Source organism: Struthio camelus, chromosome 11, assembly GCF_040807025.1.
Source record: "Struthio camelus isolate bStrCam1 chromosome 11, bStrCam1.hap1, whole genome shotgun sequence".
NCBI classification, from domain to species: Eukaryota; Metazoa; Chordata; class Aves; order Struthioniformes; family Struthionidae; genus Struthio; species Struthio camelus.
In genome coordinates this window covers 11,853,653-11,879,380 of record NC_090952.1, presented here as the reverse complement: position 1 = coordinate 11,879,380, position 25,728 = coordinate 11,853,653, and the positions used below count along the sequence as shown (strand labels likewise).

The 25,728-nt window shown below is 36.6% G+C and overlaps 1 protein-coding gene across 1 annotated transcript; it reads right to left on the bottom strand.

Annotated features, from left to right (window-relative positions):
* Window positions 1–479: 479 nt before the first annotated feature.
* Window positions 480–25,585, bottom strand: CUL4B (cullin 4B). Its single transcript, XM_009671975.2, has 20 exons — window positions 24,906–25,585; window positions 22,234–22,349; window positions 17,428–17,531; window positions 16,410–16,479; window positions 15,853–15,926; window positions 14,514–14,676; window positions 14,326–14,415; window positions 13,918–14,000; window positions 12,718–12,785; window positions 11,475–11,593; window positions 10,550–10,742; window positions 9,315–9,419; window positions 8,893–9,003; window positions 8,021–8,106; window positions 7,071–7,178; window positions 6,732–6,845; window positions 5,700–5,805; window positions 5,453–5,625; window positions 4,720–4,872; window positions 480–3,547 (listed from the first exon to the last, which is right to left on the bottom strand). The coding sequence occupies exons 1-20, from the start codon at window positions 25,435–25,437 to the stop codon at window positions 3,452–3,454; spliced, it is 2,664 nt and encodes an 887-aa protein (XP_009670270.2). The 5' UTR covers window positions 25,438–25,585; the 3' UTR covers window positions 480–3,451.
* Window positions 25,586–25,728: the final 143 nt, after the last annotated feature.

Here is a 25,728-nt window from a genome sequence, read left to right as displayed (position 1 = left end):
TTTACCAACTTAAGAAAGACTCTCTGTACCCATGTCAGACTTGTTATGAAACATTAAAAAGGTTTTGCTTTTTGCATCAAAGGATGCAATGGTGACACATGCCCTGTTTGCAAGTCTGCATAAACTATAACTTTTTGATGCAGTGAAAAAGCACAATTTTATATTCTGGCAGCCGAGTGAAGAGGCTTCTGAAAAGTAACAGGGTTAGTTTCCCTCCCCCCCCACTCCAGACATACTCTGAAGGACTCTCATACAAAAAGTATATTACATTTTTGAATGCTGCTGTACTCTTACAATTTTAGTGTAACTTTTCAAAGAAAATATTCTTCCTACTATACAAAAATCACTAAAAACAAAGTGGGAACATTTCTTTAGATGCTTTTTTTTTTTTTTTTTTTTTTAAAGAAAGCATTAGGGCAAATGATATGTTTAGGAAAAAACAAAAAGACTAACTGAAAAAAAATGAGCAGAGACCAAAATATGAGTCACAGCTAAAGCAACTTAACAATTTGCTATTTTTTTTTTTATTAACTATTTACTTTGGCACCTTTGTGTAAACTATAGAACAAAACAATGTTTACAACACATTTGCAGTTACAGCATTTAAACAAAATGGTCACTTTTTAAACCAGCCAAGACAAAAAAATAGTCCATTTATGGGTATAAAGTTTAAAAAACCTAAAATATATATTTCTAAGAATAAACTGCAATTTCTTATGAACAGGTGCTATAAACTGCATGCAAGTCAAGATTAAAAATGAGCGGCCAAACAGACAAGCTGTGTTATAGCCAGATGAGTTGTGGTCCAGGCCCACTTTTATTTTTTTGTTTTTTATATAGAGATATATATATGGCTCAATAGGCAGGCACATGTTCCCAGCAGGGTTGCAGTGTTGTACGGCTGGACAATAATCTTGGCTGCAGCTCTGTCATTAACCAGGAATGAGCAAGACCTTAACAGAAGAGATGAATGAGTTCTTGGGGAAAAGTCATGAAGATACAAGAACAAAAGATCTTCTCCTCTCCCTCCCCTCACCCCTTTTCTTGGCCTAGCCAACGTTCTCAAAGTCCGTTCTTTGGGTTGCTTTAACTAGACTGCCAACAAATCGCTTAGAGTCAGCCTCAGCTCTTGAAGTCCGAAGAGATTTGAGGACATCTCCTATATTTATAGTTTTTGCACTTAAATTACTGAATGATAAAAATTAAATAAGCCTTCACATCTTTCTGATTGGTTTGAGTGAATGCTTGTCTAATGAGGGAGGATTTTACTTTTGCTTTTTTTTTTTTTTTTAACTTTACTTTTTAAAAATTGTTTGTTTGTTTTTAAATACAGGGTGGTGTTTGAATTATTTGTTGTAATAGACTGATTGGATCCAGTTCAGTATTGATTTTCATCATCTCCTGCCTCCTAAAGAGTTGAGTTTTATGCTCCTTCTCCAAAACACCTTTTTAAAAGGAATCGTTTATTGGCTAAAGATACAAAACACATACAAGAAAAAGGAACATTGAATGCAAAGTACAGGCGGCTTTTTTCAGGCATTCTTTACTCCCCTATGGATCTCTATTTGAATTAATCCTTAAAGATTTGCCTCCGTTTGCAGGAGCAGGTGTCCAAGTTTTTTTTAGTAAAAATTCTATTGTTAGCATTTTCCCTACAGAGGCAAGGGTGGTCCTGGATGGCTACCAGTGATTATGCTGCAATCGCATCAAGGGATAGGTAGATTTTCTGCAGATTGTATCACGAGCTATATGACAATTAGTAGTGGATGGCAGCAATTAATTTAGTAGGAAGAAAACATCTGCTTCATCTGTCAACTGAGGACTGTCTATAGAAGAACTGGAGAAAAACACAGCTGGAGAAAATACAGAATTGAACAGTGGATCAAAAAAGCATTAAGGATGGGATGTGTCAGATACAATATATAAATATACACACACACACATTCTCCCCCTCTCACACACACCCCCCTGAATATGGGATCACAGTGATAAAAGTTATAGATAAGGAGTTAAGTTACACTGCCTTTAAACAAAAGTAACATCTTGTTTCAAGAAATATCTGGTGTTCCCCAGGACTGTCAGTGCCTGAAAGAGGATGAGGTTTTTCATTGTGCTCTGCAACACAGCTGATGGTAGGTCTAAAGCTTGGCTGGGTAAGGAAGAACTGTTACGTGGAGGAGTTACCTTTTCTGGTGACACTTTTTTCCCCTCCCCCCATATATTCCTGGCATACACTACTATAGCAATAAAAATCCGTCTATTGAAACAAAGCTCTACATTCAAGTGACTTATTCTCCCATGTTTTATAAAGATGCAAAGAATGCTCTCTGGTCATCTAAGGAAATAGCTTCTAGATGCCTCGTAGCAATACTTAACTATCTTTTCTTATATGAGAGGTAGGCTTCTGGGTTCTAGGAGGCCTGCCACATCTAGGGCTGAATTCTTAAAGCTTTAAGTTAAAGCAATCCAAAGCAGGGCAGTCGTATTAAGAGCTGCCCTGTCTAAACCTTGAGGTTAGTTCAAGTTTAGAATGTTGCAAAGCAAAACAAGTATTAAAACCCATTTGCAATTTTTGTTCTTACAGCTTTATCAAAAGAACAGTGTGGCTTTTCATAAATATCTTTACATAGATTCTCTTTTGTAGAGTATTGCTGCCAAGAGGTGAAGGCCTCCTACCCATGACTAGTAAAAAAAAAAAAGTCACTTTTTCCATTATGGCTGTTTTATGCTTAAAATTCCCAAAGGTGAACACTAAGTTTTATAGGCAAGCCATATAAATATAAATCTGAATCTGTTTTGTTGTAGCAGTTATTTAAGAATGGTGTTTGTATATATAACATATATGCCCACACTGCAAACTTTATACATCATTTTATATTGGTACCATTATGTCTTAATCGCGTCCAAGAATATATTCCACTAGATCATAAGCACAGCTTGGCTTATTCCCCATTTTCCCTCCCTCAAGGGAAAAATCCAAGTGTGGGTATCAACCAAACCAATGGTATGTTGCTAACTGAAATGCATTCTGTACAGTAAATTAAAAGTTTGCATGCAGTTTAAGCATTTTAAAGGCTATTTTCTTATATTAATTAACCTTCTGTTTCTGTTTAAAGGTGTGAAAGACATCTGCCATATATCAAGGGACTCCTCTTCAGACCCAGAGACAAATGGAATCACGAAGACCAGGTACTTTCTTGCAGCCTTCTGCACATCTCACTAAACAACATGCAAAGAGTTCAACAGCATTCTTCTTAAAATGTAAATAGTACTCTTTAAATGGGCATGTTAACCACTGAAAGAAGTCCACTCTACTATATTTTTCCATTACACTGCTTTCATTCAGTCATCGGTAGTATAAAAAGTCAATTAACGGGATCAACAGGCTAGTTTATCCACTGGCAATTGCGTATGACACCAAGTGTGCAGTAAAACAAAGGCCAACATATGTTTATGCAATATAGTTGTATTGATTTGGGTTCTCTTTATCTCTTTCCATGTAGTCCCTGTCAATTAAGGATTCTATTCTCTTCTTAAGGTCAGCAGGCTGTAAAATAAAGCAGATTGTCAGTGTTACTATTTTGCGTGCAACAATCCTCAATTCTTTCTTTCCATATAACCCAAACATCCGCATTGTTCAAGATGACCGAGGAAACAGGAATCAATTTAAATGCTGTGTATAACTGACTGAAGAGAAAGCTACAGAATTAGCTTGTCACCTGTAACTACCATAATCCATTTACAGCACTGAAAAATACGTGCTCCTTTTCAAATTGAATGCTACTTTGAAAACTGGAATTCGTGTTACCTGCCAACGTGTTTCTATCTCTGACTTTTTTCCAACACAATTTTATCTTGATGTGAGTACATTTTGCAATAGCTTGGGTGCACTATAATTTTGTTGGGTGAAAGACTTCATTAAAACTGCCTCATGTTAAAAGAGTGGAAAAAAAGCATTTAAGTTACCTGTTAAATCCCTACATGCCCAACTGCAGCTTATGTAGTACTTAGTACAGGCCCGCAGGAATTTAATGTGGTAACAAAATAGAATAAAAAAGCAATACCTTTTATTTCCACTGATAGAAAGCACTGTATACTTCATCTTGGAGACAAACAGGTGCATGCATCACTTTCTATTTGAAAATCGATTTCCAATTATACACCTAACCAAGCTATTTAATTTTATATTAGAAATATGGGCTGCATTTGATTTGAGACACTCACCAATATCTGATTTTCATTCCTCATGTTAACTAATATAATCTGTCCAAAAAACTACTGTATATGTATTGTTTACTCATTTATAAAAAGTGTCAACTAAGCAGGCAGAATCAAAAACACTTCTGTGTGGCTTATCTGAACTATTTCCACCTGCCCCAGAAGAAGGCATTGCCAGAGCACTTACGAAATGCAAGAACAGTTTAAGACAACACATAAACAAAGAGGGTTAGCTTCACAGCTACTACTGACAACAGATGCCCAGTTCTGAAAACATTTTGTAATAGGTTTTATGAACTTACTGAAAGCCTGAGATAACATTCAGATAAATTAATGCAACTGGCACTTTTAAAAATTCCTCAAAGTGAAATATTTGCCCTTCCTAATAGTAACAAGATTCATGTTATGGACAGAAACACTGTTTAACTGGAGAGAGACAAGGGAACATTAAAAAGATGCAATTTTAGAACGTTTTTAGAACAAGAAAAATCCGTACTCCACCTTTACTGGGAATTTAAGCTGGTTGTAAACCTCCGACACAAGCAAGTTATGACTCAATGTCTTGCGCATCTTCATGATTCGTACAATTGCAGCATCAATCTGATATTGCCGGTCCTGGAATACTCTCTCTGTAGTGCTTGCCTGTTCCTCTACCTGGAGGATTCGTTTAGAAAAGTTTTTAGGAGAAAAACCAGAACTGTCAAATCAATTTTTGTTTCTCGAAGACAGAAACGTTCTTAGTGTCGGATACTAAGATTTTTTAAATTGTCAAATATTTGATGTAAATTCTTCACAAGTATGAAGACCTGTTATCTATTTAAAAAGTTGTGCAAGGAATTAAAATCTTTGCACAGATTTTACACTGGATGGCTGTTCATAGATTAACAATTGCTGCAGATATCATCTCTGCAAAATATTAAGGGAAAACTCATTCGAACTTGTTCCTATGTTTACAAACCATTTAGTAAAGCTCCACATAACGATCAAGCATCAGAACAACATTTACTACTTAGAGATATCTAGGATCACTGGAATCTAAGTTAGTATGGCAGCTCACATTTAAATCCCCCTCTGTTATGTCTGTGCTATCATCCAAAGTATCCTTTACAAAGATACCAATATACATGTTACAGCTGAGAGGAGAGAGAGAGGGGGGAAAAAAAAATTTGTAAATGAGTAGGCAACAGAGACTTGACCCAAGGTTCTAGAAACTGAAAGATTAAAAAGAATATACCGTTTCTTTCATTTGAATTTGGTTGATCTTTATCCTGAAAAGCTTATGTCTAAAGTCATCATTGCATGTGAATTTATCACCGTCTTCCACATCTTTGCCTTTGGGGCTTTTAGTCAGTACTCTGGCTTTGCCACAAGCCAGAGATTGAAGTGTTCTTCTCAGCTCTCCATCCTCTAAAGCAGAAACAAGTTGTTTAGTATTTCAAGTCAAGAGTATTTGAAAGTAGTCAGCTGTTTTCAATACCAACCTATCCCAGTGGCTTGCTTTATCTCCTCTAAACTGAACTCCTCTCCTTCATTAAACATGAGCAGCACCAGTGTCTGGAACAAGGAGACCTGAAGCTCTTTTTTGCCCTGTCACAGAGAAAGTAAACAGACATCAAGGAAGCTAATTGTGGGGGGGGGGCGGGGGGGGGGAAGGTCACTTAGAGAAAGTGACTGCTATTTTATTCATTTGGGAATATGAAAGAATAAGAGGAACTGGTTATCTTGTGTTAACTGTGAAACGCAGAATAAACGCTCAGAAGGTTAGAATATCACATCCACTGACAAAACTCACTAAGATATGCATCAACATACTCAAAAAAAATCCCAAAGCCATTAAGTGTTTAGAACTACAGTTTGAAACAGCTTTAATCCAAAGATTAAAACAAGCATTAGTTTAAAAACACAGTATTAGGAACTAAAGGATCTTTGAAATAACCAGGTTTGATAATACTTGTTCTATCATTAACGTTTTTCTGAAAAATAGAACAGGTAAGTAAGAGATTTTTTTCTTGAAATATACTCGTGCCAATGAAGAAATATTGAAGGGGAGTAATTGGAAACCCTCTAAAAACAGTTATATTCTTGTGCAATCCAAAACTTTTATTTATTTTAGTAGTGAAGAGCCTATAGTAAACATGCTTAATATTGTCAAATGAAGCAAAGTGCTCTACGGAACAAAGTCCAATTTTCAGTATTTAAAAAAAAAAAAAAAAAAGTAGTGTCATTTGTAATACGGAACCAAACCACATGATATTTTCCCCAAGCAGTAACTAACGACTTTTTTCTCCCTTAATACAGAAATCAAATGCTTCTTCCTTACACCTTAACACATCTATTTCAGAAACTACCATATCCAGAGATGATAGCAAGAAGTCATATGTTAAGAGTAAACGCAAAAACAGTGCTAAGTTTTTCATGACAGCAAAAAAAGCTTTCCTATATATCCCTAAGGTACCACCCAGAAACTTAGAACTGACAAAGTAACAGGAATAAAAGGGAAACAAGACACTCACCTCTTTAAATTCTGCTTTTAGTACACAGTGTCCTAGTGTTGACTGCCACTGAAGTTTCCTACCACTGTGTTTTCCTAAATAAAAGGTCTTGAAAATCTCCTGCAGTTTTACCATCTAAAAACAAAACAAATTCCACTTTAAAAGCATACCTCCCTCTCTCATGATCAAATGAGCCTTAAATAAAGGCTTAGAAAAATAAAGGGAAATACAAAAAAGGGAGCAAGCTTTATTTAAAGAGATACTTCCTAAAGATTGTATGCATATTTAAAAGTTGCTGGTTGATATCAAGATGCATTACTGATATGCAAACACTGGATATACTATGTGTGTAGTCATTACCTCTGGGGGCAAGTGGACCTCCATAGGCACATAGGTAGGCCAGTAACCCATAGTCAGTATATTCACTGTTAGTTCAATGTTTCCGGGTACGTTCTGATTTTGCATATACTGCAGAAAGAAGCAAGCAAATTGCAATAAAGCAACGTTTGTTAAATTTACTTCAGGTACAGCTGAAAAGCTAGTAAAAACAGGTATTGAGTGTGACCTGCACAGAAAGTAAACGATCTTATGATGTCTTTGCTATCCAAAAAGCAAGTTACACGGAAGAAAACTAGGGTCAGAGGAAACGCCTTTCAGATGTTCTTAAAGGCACTTCAGAGGAAAATCCCCCGGCAAAAAAAGTGTTCTAGCAGGTCGATGTGAAGATGTACCTAATTATAAGGTGTGTGAATTAAAGAAAGGAAGTTTAAACTTCGCTTGTAATCAAAATATTAAGGAATCGTCAAAACTAATGGGCAGAAGTATTCTCCTGGCATCCCTGGTTGACTAAACCACTGAACTTAGGAGCCAGTTCCATTGAAATACAGTAGTGTTAAAAATGTTTCATGAATTTATAATTCTTCTTTTAATACCTTCACGCTATTATTAAAAGAAGCAGCTCCTTGTTCCAGGTTTTCTACTTTGTTGTTCAGGAAAACTATTAATAAATTCAGTAAAATTTTCCAAAGGTACAGACAGGAATTAATCAATTCCCACTGATTTTCAGTAGGAGCCGTTTTCCTCATTGGGCTTTTGTCTGCTCCCTTTGAAAGCAATCACCTACAAATCCTTCTTCTCTGTAGTGAAAGAGCATTACAGACAATAAAAGTAATTTGAAAGGAATTTAACTCAATTACAATAGAAACATTTACAATTAAAGTCATCCTGCACCCTCATATTAGGCCTTTTGAGAATAATTCATTCAAAACACAAAGTAAATGAAGGAGCCATGGCAGGCTTTCCAGCAATACCTGTTTAAATTGTATCATTATGTCTTTTGAAAGCTCCATATCTTTAAACATTCCTTCAAGTTTGCTGGTGAAAGCAGCTCCACATTCTACAAGAGAGGAAATTTCATTCCTAAAAGTTATATCTTGCTTATTTTCAACACCATAGAGTAGTTATTCTAAATACCAGAATGCACTTTGATGCAAAAAAAGCTATTTCGGCAAATATTCTTAGCTATTTCGGCAAATATTCTTAAAGACCTAAATTCCAATTAAGACACAGAATAAGTTTATTTAAAAAGGGGGGGGGGGAGGGAATATGGCTTAATGTGGCAGCTATTTTGCAGCCCAACTGTTTTTCCACACAAACAAAACTGTTCGAACATACTAAGACTCCACTGACAACTTGTCACTCAGACTGTAATTCTAATTTTAATTAGCTGCCTGGCAAACCTTGTCTCTTGATGGTTAATCAAGATCGAGTTATAAAAATCTTATTCTATATCACACAGACTCCATACTATGAAGCAATGAAGACCAGACTAGAAGACCGCTAGCTGGCAGTTTCATGTTTCAAATCTTATATGGAGTAAGCGACAAGAGGAAAAAGTGATTCTCAAGTTCTCTGAATACATCACTGATTTTTTCTGCAGAAACACCTCAAGTCTACTCCAAAGGCCAAGACACAGTGAGCTTAAAGCTCCTGATTTTTGCCTATTGCTGCTATAATTACTAAACTAAAAGCTTCTCAAGTATACCAGAGTCATTCAAGACTTCTCACAAAGAATTCTGCCCTCTTATGAGCAGGGCAAAATGAACAGCCCTTCTGGGAAGTTCATTTAAACTAATCTTTTAAAAAAGAAAGAGAGCAAGCTAGAAGAAGTATAGGTATTTACCATGTTTGAGTTTGGAAAGCATCGATTTTTCAGCATCTACTGATGCACTTTTCCCAACTAGTAGCCTCTTTGCTAGATCTTTTTTATAAAACGCCTCAAACACATCTTTTCCTGTAAGAGATGAGATTTGACAATGATCACAAAGATCTTTGGGAACTTTTAAACAAATATTGCCTACAAAGGGCACAATTCAAAGCTCAGCAAAGCTAACAAGGACCTTCACGTTAAGATCTCAATAGCTCATGAGTCAGGTTTTGTTATCGACATTCTAACACACATGCTAGTTAAAAAGCACAACACCAGCAAACTGTCCCTACAGAGTTTGAATGCTTAAAAATGCGGTCTGGTGGCAAAAAAGATTTCAAAGTATCTTTATGTTATTGATTAAACAACTGTACCCACACAAAAAAAATAACACTTACCATATATGAACCTAAATATGATCATGATTTTATCCAGCATTTTTTCAAGTTCTTCATCAGTAGCTTCTTTGTTGCCTGCACGAAGCTTTGAATCTACATATTTAGCTAAAAATAGTTAAGGAATAAAAAATTTAACATACACTTACTATCAAACGAAACTGCAATTTAATTTTTTATTTGTGTTTAAATCTAATATTTATAAGATCCATTGGAAATGTAAAGGATCCTGAAGTTACACCTTCAAATCAGTTTCACCACAGCTAGTTTGATATATTTTCATAGATGCTGTAAAATTATAAAAATGCTACAGCCTAATGTCCCCTTTCAGGTAAGCGATTACAGTAGCCTAGCTTTATTAATGTACATAGTGGTAAAGATATTTACCAATGTAAAACAAACCCTGGTACATATTATGATGTCAAAGTAAAAAGTCAATTTTGTTATAGATTGACGTAATTATAATAAAAGTGAAAAAAACATTATCTAGAATAAAAAAATCAGTGAAACTTAGTTATTGAACTTGAATAAACTGCCTAATTTCTCCAGAAGGTTACAGTTTGTTTTAATTTCAAATGGTTTGGTAAACACATTACAATTAGTGAATTCATTTAAAAAAAAGAAGGGCAGAAAGCATTACTCCACACCCCTAGCACCACAATAAAGAGCAAAACAGGTGTTATGCACTGTGCAGGGAAACAATTAAGCTATTCAGGAGCACAGAGCACCAGGCGTAAAATATACAAATCCGTAAACAATGTTCTTTGCAAACTACAGAGGCTCTGTCCCCACAACACGATAGAGATTATGGGTGCAGTGTGTATCCTTATCCCTCTTCGCTTTTATATGTAAAAAAATAAATAATTGTCTGGAGCCCCTTATAGCAGCACAATTATGTAAGCTCCTGAAAAATCAAATTATTAAAAGTATTCTCCCCTGTGTCATCTCATCTGAGCACCAGGCAACTGCTGGAATACCTTAATGCTAATATTTGTTACTTTTCTTTCGCACTGCCAGTGAACTGGTGAACAGAGGTCATTCATGATGTTTAATGGTATCCTATCAAACAATTCATCTGCATAATAAGGGCACAGTCAGTCCCACAGTTTGATGTTATATTGAGCGTAATGTCTTAATATACTTAATTCCACCGTAGCTCATCTATTTAAGCTGCATCAGCTGTTCCTGCCTGTCCCCCCACCCCAGTTCTCACATGGGAAGAAACTGAAGAAAAATACCGATGAGTTCAGCTGGCTTATTTGGTCTTTTGTTAATGAATGTTTCAAATGCTTCTTTCATGGCGTTTACAAACTTCTCATTCTTGAGAAAGCAAACATCAATAATATGGTCAACTTTATCTTTAAAATCAAGTAGTTCTTGGACCATAGTTTTGTCTTTTTCTGGATTGATTACTATGGTGCTACCAAATGCCTGCAAAATAAAACACATCCTTCAATCAGTCTGAAGTAATGAATTTAAGTGACAAGACTTCTAAAAGCCTAAATTATCTTTATCAAGTCTTATTTGTAAAGTCTCATTTATTCTACTAATACAATAGAAATAAAAGCACTATAAAGTACTTGCTATATAATCAGAGAGAACAGAGATTAATATTAGACCTAACATTTTGATTCAAAACCAGTCTGTCAATAAATGAACAGATTCAGAACCTTTGTCAGAAGAAATAAACTTGCGTAACACGTCCTTTTAAAACATCTGTATCCTCAGGTTTTACACAGGTAAAGCTCCCACTGAAGTAAACTTTATCTAATACTAACTCTATGACATTAGAAAGCACTCCTTCACAACAACCACCACACATTCTGACAAGAAATTTTAGCAGGGAAGTGATAGAAACGTTCTCCCATTACCAGTAAAATCTATGGAAGAAATCTAGTTGTCCCCAAAACTAGCTACAAACAAGAGAAGAATTTCAGATGTGTTTTGATGGCATTCAATACTTTCTTCAATACTACTAGAACAGTTACTGTCGCTTACCCAGTACAGTTTCAAAGGCTGCCTATTAAATATATAATTATAAGCAAGAAATAGCCTTTAATGCTTAGAAAAATGCAGTCTAGTATCTAGAGATGATTTAAATATCTGTATGTAAATCCCATCAATAAAATAGGGATACCTGTTCAAGAGCCTCAGAAACAGTACCTTTATGTATTCAATCCAGTGTTGCAAGAGAACCTGCACTCCGCCTCTCACCCGGCTGAACAACTGATACAGAAGAGACAGGTCTTGAATTCGGTTTTCATCAAGGAGATGGTTTAAACCTGCAAATGAGAGAATTTCAGTAGAAGTTACTAACATACAGTAATCCAAAGAGAACACAGCGTACTACTACAGGAAGGAATCTCTTCAAAGCTAGTATTTTTTTCATCAAGCAATTAGGTTTTTTGGAAAATTACCTAATTTATCTGAAAGACAACAGTGAAACACAGAATGGCTATCTGAACTGGCTCAAACCTTAGCAGCTGTCTGATATCTTGGACTACATGCACTTTACATAGCAGACTTATCGCAACACCGTGGCTTACTTTTACTTCAGTGTTCCCTAAAGATTTGAGAAGTTTATGCTCTGCTGATCAGTAAGGAACGTTCCCTGGCGAGACAGAGCTCTGACTCTCAATTCCAGCTAGAAAATAAACTCTGCAGATTTTAAAGGCAAGGAGGTTCAAGTAGCCAAGAAATATCTTCACGTTTAAGTTTTTGGGAGAGAAGGCTTGATGCTCCATAGCAAGGTTCTAAGAAAGTAGATGGGTAAATTTGCTAACTTGACACCCCTCTCAGTAAATAGAAAGAGTCTGTTACAGATTTACATGGAGATGCTCACACAGCTGTTTCACTCAGAATCTGGCTTGTAAGAACTTGATCACTTTCTTATTATTCCATTTTTGCTACACTCATATTTATCTCTAGACTATCCCTTAGAGCAACAAAGGGTCACTTGACTCCACAGAAACAATTGCAGAGCTGAGGTAACATTCTTCATTGCTTGAATTGTACTAAGTTTTAAACAAGCTGCATTTTATAAGCAGCAAGTAATTGAAGTTTCCTCTTTCTCGTACAGCCATAATTCAAAGGCCACTCCCTTACGTCTATTCTTCAAAATGCTACTTAGCACATTCAATTCAGAAACCCTTATTCTAGTTTTTTTGTTTGTTTTGCTATTTACCTGAAGATACCATTGTGGCTCCTTACCTCTGACAAGGAGAATTGCGCTTGCCCTCTTGCAAAATGGTCAGTGCTATTTCATGAACTGAGTGGCAAAGGGCTTTAAAGAATGATGTAGCTTGTGTCCTCCCCCAGCACCCGAATCTGTCACTTTCTTTTCAGGACAGGAATTGAAAGCCCCGAAGCAGTAATTAGAAACATTTCTATAAAGAAGAAAGATTACCTTTCTGAAGAATGGCTGTTAAATGTTCACCTAGAAGTTGCTTTTCTACAGTAGCAATTAGTGGCTTCCTATAGAAAAAACGTTTAGAATTACTTTTCCTTTTTCCATTATTGACAGTTTAAAATCCTTTTTTGAGATTACATTAACTACACTTGGCATTGGGAGGGCTCTAATTATCTGTGGCCAAGGACCTAAAATGAATACATACATATTTATACTTCTTCCTCCCCAGGAAGCAGCCTTTTTAATGTTTGCTGACTAAAGATTTAATTTACACATCAAACCTGCTGTACGTGACCTCTAAGCAGCTGGATAATGATTCCATCAGAGAAGAAATTGGGCAAAAAGTTTGTCAAGGAATATACCCTCTCTTGCCTTGTGAGAGGAGATTCATGTCTTGGGAGACAGAAAACAAGGAGAGGAGGAAAAAAAAAAGCCAAAAAAGCTTGCTGACCCAAGAGATATCAAAACAACACAGAGAGCTGGCCACTAATGATGGTGTGGAAGGAGAAAGCCACTAGCCAAGCCAAAAGTTCTTAATAGCTGAAGGAGGAAGGAAATCAAAATGTAAGAAGGTAGCAACAAAGCACTTTCCCCTCAGAGAGATCCTCTGTAGCTGCTCTTTAAGAAGTTGCTACCACTCGTTCAAATAGCTGTTACACTACTGACCTGCATCTCCTCTCAGCCACGACTGCTGTGGCTTTACATTAGGAGAAATTTCTCCTACCCTATCAGTCATGACTTCCACCTGATTCTATTCGAGAAAATCCTACCTTTAAGTAGCAAAGATTGAAGACTGACATTATTATTTCCCCACACTCTATTAAGAATATAGAAGTAGTCTTATGTAAATATTCAGAGGCTTTTACTTGAGAAATCTCTATCCCTGGTCCTCTCTTTTCCAGGTAGGCAAAAGATCCAGCTGATTATTTGCATTTTAGCAAGAGAGATGTTTGGACTGGAGGTGGCAACCTGTATTTCTCCAACAAATGCCCAACTCTCATGTCAAAAGAAGTAGAAGCTTATAAGAATAAGTTGTGTGAAGCAAGACGGTGCTTTACTATTATCAGGGAACTGTGGGAAAGAAGCATTTGATGGTCAATCAACCAATAACTGAAATAAATTGCAGCTAGTAGGTGGCCCCCAACAGAAACAGAGCCAAACAGTTAAAGATACAAAACAATGAGAGATTGCACTTACTGCGTGCTCTGATCTAAATAAGTGATTATCCTATCTGCTTCTTCTTCCAAGCGCTTGTTGACATGATGAAGATATTCTGGAACCTGAAAATGTCAAAGCAGTTTTGTATGTTTAAAAAAAAAAAAAAAAAAAAAAAAAAAGGAGGGAAAAAATATATTGGAAATACTGGTTTGACAGCAGCACCAACTCCAATTTTAAGCAGAAAGTAATAGCACCATGAAGGCAGCTGTAGGTGAATTCGCTTTCCCTGAGTACTATAAAACATAAAAGTCATATCATTGCCCAGTACACTCATATATGGCACTATTCAGTGAGCATAATATTCTGGATACAGCAGCAGCATAGTTCCTTTCCTTGAGGAATGTTTCATTACTAGGCATAACAAGTATTGTTAAACATTCAAAATACCTCTCGTTCCTGCATAAGCCTCTGTCCCTCTGCTGCATACAGACGGTTAGTCTCTTCCAAGAATCTATGTTCGAAAGAATCTTGATAGATCTATGGAAATAACATGATGGCAATCCAGGTAAAGCTTACTGAGCTCTAAATATGAATCCAAGCTGTTTATTTGTTTCCAGATGAAACAATTTACTTACCTGCAAGTCAGAAAGCATGCTTAAAAGGCTTCGCAGTAAACTCCTGTCAATAGCCTCACCATTTCTTTCCCTCTCAATCAGTAGAAGAATGCCATCGATAGTTTTGTTCTGAACCTTCTGGTCACTAATTATATGAGTCCTGAATAATTCTAGCCCCATATCCCTAGAAAGAAAATAACGCCTCTTCAATAAATTAAGTAAGAATCAACCCCAAATGATCTTATTGACAACACTTGATCTAGATCAAATGGAGAACCCAATACATACACACATCCCTCAAACTCCTCACTCCTCTGCTGTCAAATCACTCACAGGATGAACGAACACACGCACACTAAAAGAAACCTTGACAAAGTATCAACAGTAAACCACAGATTTTAAAGACTAACACGTACGTTTTTCCTAAATAACCGCCTAATTTTCGCAGCAGTTTTATTTTTCACCTAGTTGGCAGGATAACTGAAACTGAATGAACAGCAGCCTACACTAGGAATGGAGAATAATATCCTGAATCCCAATTCCATCTTTAAGCTCTTTGACAATACTCGTTTTTGTCCATCACTTTCAAATATCAAATTCTCTTGGACGGAGCTTTGAAGAACTCCGTGAACTGAAAGACAGGGATCTCTCCTTTGGGCATCCCAGTCAAAACCTTCCATGAACTCAAAATTGTTCGGTGCTGGACACTTTTAGAAAAGCCAGGCCCTCCATTCACCACTCCTTCAGTCTGTGGTAAACAAAGTAACTCACATAGTTTACTTCCCAGTGAAGGGGCAAATGCTATGTGGTAAAAGCACTGTAGGACATTTGCTAATAATTAAAATATTAGAAAGAGAGAGAAGGGTTGAAGTCCAAACAGGAATAACTTGCTCTGATTTTAAGTATTTTTTCCTCTTCAAAAATACTCAAAGAACTTTCAATAACTAGGTACGTTCAAGCCAATAACTGGCAAGCCGAACCCTGGTGCTTCAGTTGATGAACGGAGCCCTTTCTTTTACTGTGCAAACTAGAGGTTGATAACGACTCAGCTGAAATTTGCAATCACAGCTATACTAGAAGAATCCTGCAATTCATGGCAAGTAGATTGAAAATACAATCACCCTTTGCCACATGCAGCCCTGTATTCATCATCTAATTCACTGGTCACTAGAAAGTTTCATATATATGTGTGTGTGTATATATATGAGTACATATGTATATATACATGAGTACATATGTATATATACAAATATGTATATATACATACACACCCAAAAAACCCAACCAACCCTGCCCAACAGCAAGATAGTACAGGATAATTCAAGCATTCCTCCTTCAATGTTATTCTTCTTGCCCTTACCAAATAGACGGCAGCATTGAATTCTGAAGTACGTAAGTTCGATCCAAGAACAAAAAAATACTTCTAATCATGATCTGTTATGAAAAGGAAAAAAACCACAATCGTTTTACTCTTGAAACTGAAGAGCAACACAACTTGTGCTCGACAGCAACAACAACAAACTCACTGACAAGTTTTGGGCAGTGCTCTGTTAGACAGTTTTGATTTGTTTAAAATATTCCACTGATCTCAGTGATATGATCAATATAACATTTAGCATCTTTCTCTATAAGAGGAGAATAGCTCCTTCTATAATACCTATAAAAGGAAAAAAGTTTGCATAGAAGCAACAGCTAAGAGATTCCACCCCCCCCCCACCAAGATCAGACCAATGTGTCCAGAAATACTCTAGAGACAAGTATTTCAAGGCAAGATTTCTAATGAACTAGACGCAATTTTGCTTCACAAAGAAGCCTTTCAGAAGCACAGCGTGTCTATAAAGGAAAAGGGATAAGCAAAACATTGAGTGGACTATGCAATGGATTTTCTTTAAAGAGAAAAAGAAGAAAAAACCTTACCATTTGTCTGCAGTGATCTTGCCAACATTTGTCTATTTTCTTTAGAAAAAGGACACTATCCAATGAATCCATGAAGAGATCATTAAGAAAATCATGATTACTAGGTAGTGTAAGCAGTGAAATGAACCAACATTACTTTTTCTTTTTTTAAATAATAGCAGACATTTAACAGAGTACACAAACTTACCTACTACCAGATAGAAACACTTAAGTTTTTTTCCAAAATGTTTAGTTTTATTTTTAATGAGGGTCCTGGTGTTAACACAATAGCATTTTCTGATAACAGCAAAAGTATTCGAGCTATTATTTAAAAAGGATCTAAATTAATTCGAGTGTTTCATCCAGTCTCTCCTCCCCCGCTCCAAACCCAAGATACCCCCAAACCTCAAAAACCAACAACCCACAATACATGCAAGAGTCTACCACTACACAGACACTACAGTTTCAGGTCACGTTTAGAGATAAACGACATTCTTTCCACAAAATTTGACCTGCACTCAGTTTCTAGCATAGTTCTAATACGAACAGAGTCTCTTTAATATCCAACGTAACATGATTTCAGTATGATTCAACTCCAAACTTTATAAATAAAATGTTCACATAATAGGCTTTCAGACCACTAATAGTTTTTAAACAGAAAAGAGGAACTAATTTGTCCACGACCACTTTTTCCAAGACCATTTACCTCCGCAAGGTTACTTCGACATACTAAAAACCCCGAAGTGATACAGCAAACAGCTATTTTATAGCCCAGTCTCTTTTGAGCTTCTAGGAAAACATGACAAACTGTTTTTATAAATACTAATGAAACTTTCTCACAAACGTTAAATGGTTACAGACACAAAGGAACTAGCAGGACCTCAGAGAGAACACTGCAAAAATGAAAATAGACCCAATTATGCAAAATTTGGGAGTTTATGACACTAAGCAGTGGTAATCTAAACTAGTGAAAGAAATTTATCACCACATACTGGCAGGTGAAAAGCATTCTGGCTTGCCAGCAATTAAAAAAGGATATTCTCTGAATTGGTGAATTTGTGCTTTAATGTGGTCTTCACAGATCTGTCTCAATTGTTTATACAAGTTTGCAGAAATCTTGTAGGAGCAGAGATTTTCAACAGCCTAAAGTAAAGAGAAACAGACACTAAGAAATCTCTTTGTATTCTCACATGTGGTTTTACAAAGAAAGGGGAAGAGAGACACGGAATTCTTCTGGTTCTCACTGAAAAATTACTAACTCAAAATTTTAACATACTTCTCAGTTGCGCGCAAAACTCCAGAGAGATACATGGCACTATACAGTAATAAGAGACAAACAGAGCCATGCCCTGAGCAGCTTAGACTCTAAGCGCTTATTAATTTCAGTTGGAATATTGGTATCTAATTAAGAACTAAAAGATTTGCCTCTCAGAGAACGAGGATGTTAGTTTAATATGTTTCAGCAGCATGCTGGGTTTAATACTTCAAGGCAGACACTTGAGGTCTTAATTTTATTAACTGCTGTGCTTTGCAAACCACACTAACGTTGGTAGAAAAGCACTGCTGGTGTTACACCTTTTGCAATCCTTACCTTGATTAAACTTCCCCTCAACCCCAAAAGCGTGTGTGTGTGTGTGTGTGCACACGCGCGCACATACGTATATGTATTCCTTAACCCTTGCCTAAATCAATTCAGTTTTAGTTCTGAACAATTTTTAGCAGTAGAGTTGTATTCCAGATGTTTAGACTGACAACAGAAAAATGTCCTATTTCTAGATCATAATTACAGAGTAGGAGAACTGTCTTTGTTCTTCGCAAGTGATTTTAAGCAAGAAGCAAAAAGTTTAATGGGGACATGTCTTAGACAGGGATCAAGCAAGCAAGCAAACGTTCAAAGAATCCATAAGCTTAACTCAGACTTTTTCCACAAATGATATCAATTGCCCAGATTTGGAAAGCACCTTAGCAATCTTAACTCTGTGGATGGGTGAGAAAGAAACAGACAATATGTAATTATTCTGTAAAACTTATCTGTTGAAGCTGGAGAGAGACATAACTGATTTTCAACTACTGCTTTTATTTATTTATTTATAAATTTCAATTGCCAGTACAACCAACTCATGGAAACAGTAGACTGGAAAATCAAGTTCATTCCCCAGCAGCCGTAGGCAACCGTGCAGTAACAACGTAGTCCAGAAGCCTACATAGCTTATCTACTCCATTATTCTGAAGTCCCCCAGCCGTCCATATAGAAACAATCAGCAAACAATAAACAGCCATCACTAGAGTGGAGCAGAGTAACAATCAAAAGATCTAATCAAGGTGTTCCCCAGTTTGTCCCAGAATATCAACAAGAACGATTCCGGGGGTGGAAATAACAACACAGTCAAGCAAGTGCACGACAGCTAATATCGGCTCTGGGACATAGAGGAGTTAAGAAACAGAAAACTCCAAGAGAAAACCAAGCGTGCATAAGCTTATTGGCAGAAACAAACAGATATAATAAGAGAGTAAGCGTACCAGTTAAGACCAAAAGGGCATTGCCTGAATACTGATACACACAAATACAAGCTAAGTACTTAAGCTCTGAATGGTGATTATTAGGAAAGCCAGAACTTAATTACTGCTGAAGTATATAGCTCTTAATATTTGGAAATAGCAACAAATTCAACCCTCAGTTAAGAAATCCCAAACAAATATAATCATGTGATGAAAACATATTGTACAGTTCATCGTTCAGAGCATGTTACTGACAGTGCTCAGCTTGATTCTTCTGTTGTACATAGGGTCAGGTTCTAAATGAGACAGCGGCAAAACCACAGGAAATAAATGCTACTTTGATTTTAAAAGAAAAAGTCTATGGAAAACACTAATTTTAAAGAGTTTGATTAGACCTTCAAAGAAGTGCAACAAATAGATTTCTTCCTTTCACTTACTTATTTGGGAGAAGCCAACAGAGCTGGAAAGATGAATGTTTTGGATAAAACTTGCTAGTCACCTACATAACCCCCGTTAGTCTCACTTTAACTAGTAGGCTATGACACCACTACTTTGCTGTACTTTATACGTAAAAATTTCTGGTCAGTCCATCCAATCTCAACTACCTACATTTTCATAGTTCAAAACAAGTACTACTTAAATCATGCTGCTCTAATCCCTAGAAGAATTTAGTCTTTGCACTGTAGATGGAAAAACACACGTACTCATTAACATATGTTAATATGCACTTATTCTGTAATTTTTATATACAGCTGTGCTTTTGCATTTGTGTATCGGAAATTCCAAAACGTTAAACATCAAAAACTCAGATACTAAAACACACATGAACATCAAGCACAAGCCTCCTGGATCTTCACTGAAGTTAAAACATTTTTTGTGGACGTTCTAATTTGTGAGTTCAGCCTGAGCTACTGACATTACTTTTTTTTGGTAGAGGATAAATTGTCTAAGCACTAAAGTAAAACTCACTCTGTGGAACATAACAACACTACTAAAATGTTATGTGTGCAAGTGTAATTACTGATGTTACAAAATGATAATTGTAATATATCAAAAATTTCTGACAACTTCAGGAGCTGTAGTTCACAGAATTATCGTATTCTGAATTAGTGGAATAAAGGTTCCTGATCAGGGAAACTGCCCTGAGGATGGTTAAGACATCTGAAGGCAAAGTGTCACTTTTCCACCGTGTAATAACATTTTGTTTTGTTAATTGCAGCATCTGTATTTGTGTTTTTGTGTTGGGGAAAGTACAAAAAAAGAACATTGCACTGATAGGAGAACATCAGAACTTTCTGGAAGTACTTAAATATGATTTAAAAAAAAAAAAAGTATGTATTTTAAGTAGGGAGCTGGCACCAGAGCTTTACAAGACCTTTACTTTCTGGTACTAAGGGAAGGAAAATCATTCTAGGAAGCAAGCACTTGTGGAAAGCTTTCAATTCTGTAGTGCTTTGGCTACTCAGATATGTATTATTTCTCTTGTTGAGGAGGAGAAAAACGAGTAAAAAGCTAAGAGCCCACAAAGAAATCAAGTCTCAAAATGTTTCCTTATGGGAATTTTACTGACACATACAAGAGTTAAACAAAACTCAAGAAGCTTAACTATGTTAAAAAAAACCACCACCACCACCACCACCTTATTTTGAGGTACGTAGCAGGAACTTTTGCAGATTCTTTTGCTATTCCCCTCTATGCTTGGATAATGGTGTCTGCCAAGGAATATTTGGAATCAGATCTATTTACCAAGCAGCTGTTCAGAAACGGCATTAGTTCAGTTAGCGTTTAAAAACGCTAGTGACTGCTATTACTATTTTTAAATTAAAACTTTCTTAAGGTTTATAATAAACAGGATGTAATCGAGTATGAAATTCTTCTTCTTCCTTGAAATGTATCTAAGTTATCGCTATGTTAAAATGGAGATTTAAAAAAGAAAGCTTATCTTTTATTTTCTGAGCATAAACACTAATAAAATTAGGTTGTGGGGCAAAAGAGCAGAAATTTAAGTGAAAACTTTGAAGCAGAAGTAAGGCTTTCAATAAAACTGTGCATCTTTAACCAATATTGTTTATCCTTCCAGTACTGCATTAATAATTACTTGGTCTGTTGTTCAGTTTAGAGCAAGTCATTTTTACTTGAAACAACTACAGCGGATTGTAACTTGTTACTAGTTTCACCACCTACTGCAGAAATAACTTTTTTTTTTTTTTTTTTTTTTACAATATCACATATTAGTTTAAAAGAAACTCAGAAGAAGCTATTTTTAAATTAGCTGAACATTACACAAGAATACCCTAAGCTTAAAAGCGCCCTGGGCAGAGGAAATTGGCCCATGTCAAGAGCAATTTGTCTTTCCCTAAATCTGTCTTCAAATGTTGTGCAAACAGGATTTTTTCCCAACTTTTCATAGAAGTCAATCACATTCAAATACATTTTTATTCAAAGCAGGAAGGAACAGTGGAAGACAAGACACTAAAACAGATGAAGAGAAGCATATATATGCACAGACACCAATCCAACAAACAAGTTGGTTACAAAAGCTTTAAAACTGCAATTAAAAAAAAAGTAAGCACTTCCTAATAGCTAGCTAAGGCAGCACTGTTACTAAGCCACTAAAAAAAGGCAAGTGCTAGGAAGCTGGGGGTGGGTGGGTGTTTCTCTAACAAATTAAGCTGAGAAAGCAGAAGTGGAGCCTGTAAAAAAATTGGGAGATGCAGTTCAAAAGCCTGATCACTTCTGAAAACATTTAGAGCAAAACAATCAGCACTATTATTAGGAATAAATGAATTGTGACTCTCAGTTGTTAAAACATACAGAACTCTAATAATCAATGACAATCAAACCAAAACAATACAATTCGGGAAGAAAAATGGTGTTCTACTAACTTTTAAGTCAAATAAGGAGTTTTGTTTTTTAAATGAATGCAATTATTTATGATCCTTAATCATGAGCAGATTTTCTTCAGACACAGGATTACATTTTAATCCAAATTGTCCTTTTTTTGTTTTTAAACCTAAATAGGAGCATTTCAGGATTTCACGCTTCTCCTTTAGCGCCTACACACCACAAAAGCATTAAAGAGAATACAGCTCCTTGCCTTATTTAATTTTTGTCAGCTGTTGCAAGGGAAACCATACCTTAGATTATGTTTATGGCAAATAAAAAAAAACCTTAGTTCAACCTCAGGTCTTTCAAGTCGTTTACCAATAATTTTAAAATCTGAGTACCTGTTGCAAGAGAAGTTTGTCAGCTAGAACAGCAACTGTCAAGCAAAATGTCATGTTTACCTTATTGTCTCAAAACTATTTTTAAGCAAAATACAAAAACTTTTAAATAAAACACTTACCTGATAGAGCTCCTCTAAATTGTATTTAATTGAAGTACTGTTCTGGATAGCTTCTACAGCTTCTTTCAGTTTTTGCCAAGTTTCATCTGTGTAGTTTTCAGGCAATTTGGGTTTATCTTAAAAAAAAAAAAAAATTATATAGAGTTTGAGAAAGTATTTAGTAAGAGCAGAACATTTTACCTTTTACAGAAATGAAAAATACTATTTTGAAGAAAAAAGTATAGATTGATGCTCTTATTTTTTACTTATACACAAATTAATAAAAAGCATTAGTGTAAAAGCAGTATCTGGTTTACATTTGAAACAGTAACGTCTTGTAAATATTCATTGTTACTCTTCACATCACCCTGTTTCACGTACACTTTACAGCACCCATAGCCCAAACCATAGGCATGAGTTAAAAAAATCACAGTACTGTGACTTGCAGCAGTCTGCATCTTCGTCACACTTTTTCACTATCACGACAGCACAGCTGAAAGAACGAGAAAGTCACGTAAAAGCTGAACACGGTGGATTAAGAAAGCGATATCAATATAATCAGTATTCCAAAACACATAGTTGTGTATACGATATTTTAAGTTTACTGCTTATTAATTCTACTCTGTATAAACACTTGGAAGGAAACCCCTAAGAAACATACATGGAAATGCTTAATTATATTACTGGCTTTATGGTTGCCAAGAAAACCTTCCTACTTTGAACTAATTCAGTGATGTCTCTCTTGGGCTTAGCCAGTGGGTTTTTAAGAGAGTTAAGCCCTCTCTTGTGCTCACATAGCTCAAATTTTGCTCACATAGCTCTATTCTGATAGAGGGAAGGAGGAGAGAATTTAGGGGGAAAGTCACACGTACATCCATGCCACCAATAGGTTAAATTGGCCCAGAGTTCATACTGTATTAAAATCAACTTCTACCTATTTAAACATTAAGAAACCAAAAATCTACAGCCTCATGATTTCTCCAGAAATAACAAATGAAGCGAAGTAGGGTTTCCTTTTTCCCCAAAAACAAGCATTCTTCTACAATACTGGCAATACCCCCACATCGCTTGCATCACAAGAATCTGCAGAGACAGTTAAACACAAGTGAAACTTGCTTGTTTTCACTAGCAATTAGCAAGTGAGCTACTCAACAGCAAATAGTAGGATTTTGAATTTTAGGAAGTTGTACAGGTTGTAAAGGATGTTATTTCTATCACAGATAAAGGCATATTAAAAATATTCAGCTTGGGATCTGAGAATAAATAAAACACAGAGTTGCTAGATTTTCAAGTGATTCAAATACCAATTCATAAGCAATGATGATCATGACAACATGCAATTCACGAGATTTAGCAAGTATTTTAAACATGAAGAGCTGACTTCCCTTAAAGATAATAAAAGAGTACAAGCAGCAGCAGAGTGGCCTTTATTCCTCGCTATCATGCATCATCAATGCAACATTTAAAGTAATCAGTCTCATTAAGTGACGATGACACGTGAGCATGGGAATTGGAGGGGAGCACGTTCTTGAGAGTCAGGAGGACCTTAAAGCTTACCCAGCAACCATGAATTGCTGTAACACATTACAGTGGCTAAAATAAGCCCTTCTTTCAGCGATATCTTTACAGGACATCTGTATCAACTGTACGTTTATATATTAGTTTTCATCTTCGTAATATTAAAATCTTTAAAAGATATAACAACTCCCTGACAAAAAACAGACATACCGGGGAAAAGAAACATAACTCAGGAAAAAAAGCTACTGGACCAGTATGGAAGATAGTAAGAGGTAGGAAACCAGGAAAGCTCCCGATTTACCCATTTTATAGGCAAACCCACAGGACTTTAGGTCCCTGAAACTAAGTTCTTTGTCCACACCTATTTGTAACTTATTTACTAGAACATCAAGCAACATCAGCAAAAAGTTTAATTTCTCCATTTCAGTTGATCTCAATTAATGATACTTTAGCAGATCTAACACCTGTTTGTTGAGAGGGGTTACAAACAACAAAAAAAAGCCATAAAAAGGTTAAATAGTAGAAGTTGCACCACGGATATTGCGACAAAAACACCTGGCAAAATTCTGAACTACCTACTTTAAAGACAAGCAGGAGAAGTGGAAAGGAAATCCGCCATAATAGCCTCATAATCACCTTAGTTTCAATATTTAAACTAAGCACAGACAGATTAACCTATAGTCAGACAAAACAGACGGGGCAAGACATACAACTCTGTTCCCCCCCCCCCCCCCAAACAAAAAAAACCCCTGCCCCACAACCTTCTGGGAAGACCTACCATAAACCGGGCTAAACTATACACTGCGCCCTGAATCAGAATTATAGGAAAGCAATGTCAAACTACAAGTTCGAATAAAGGTGGTTTACACACTTACGTAGTAAAATATTTCATTTAACTTACAAGTTAAGGTCTTCTCCTCAACAGGTAAGAGTGAAAATAGTGAAAAACAATTCCAAGCAACACATTGTAGTAGTCAAGACAGGCACAGGACTGGGCAAGTATGCATCATAACACATCATTTCCCCCTTTACATACAAACAGAAATGTTTACCACAGAAAATCATTTCCTGTAAAACCTGGACCTATATGAAAGCCAACCGCTTTTAATGTTGAAAACAGAACACAAAGTCGAGCGCCAGCTCCTCACAGGTTGTGACAAATTATGGCCTGTTACCTTTAAAGTTCTTGATCACTAGTTTCTTCGCAGAACCAGGTTTACTGTTGGCAAAACTGGAAACAGTAGAGGAGGCAGCTTTGGTCAGGCCATTTGCATGATGCCCCACAGCCACTGAAGAAATTAAAAGGCTTTTATTTTTGAGCTGTTGTTGGTGCTGCTGTTGAGAAGAGGCAGCAGGAGAGGAGGAGGAAGATGACTCTTCGGCCATCTTCACATCGAGTCCAATAAAATCCAAGGAGTCCTCAAAGCGCAGCTTCTTCTGGAGGTGATGGTTGGAGGAGGCAACCCCTGAGGAGGAGCAGGAGGACGTGGTGATGACGGAGGAAGATGAGGAGTTGTTTTTGGAAGGAGAAGAGGAGCAGGAGGAAATGGAATCAAATTCTTCTCTCTCAGAGTTGTTGCTGCTGTTATTTAACTTTCTCTTCTTGCAGGAGGAGCTGCTGCTGCTGCTGCTATTACCATCAGTGGCAGGTCTGACCTCCTGAGCTGCTGCTGGGGGGTTGGGGGAAGAGAAACCTGTGGGAAACATGAACACACAGAAGTGAACAGGCTGAGGGGCATCAAATCCTGGTGGTGTGACGAAGGGAGAGAGAGTGAGTCTCTGTTTGCTGTCTCCCGGGGGAGTCTTTCCACTCCTTTCTCTCTCCTCCTTTTATCAGCGGAGCCTCTCCGCGCTCCCTCTCCTCTGCTCTCTTCTTCGGCGGAGGAATCGCTTTATCTCCCCTCTCCCCCTTTTCCGTGTTACTGTGTTTCTTCTCGCGGTTTGTCTCAGCGCTGGCGCCTGTCTCGGGGAGCGGCTCCGTTCCCGCCTCTCTCCGCC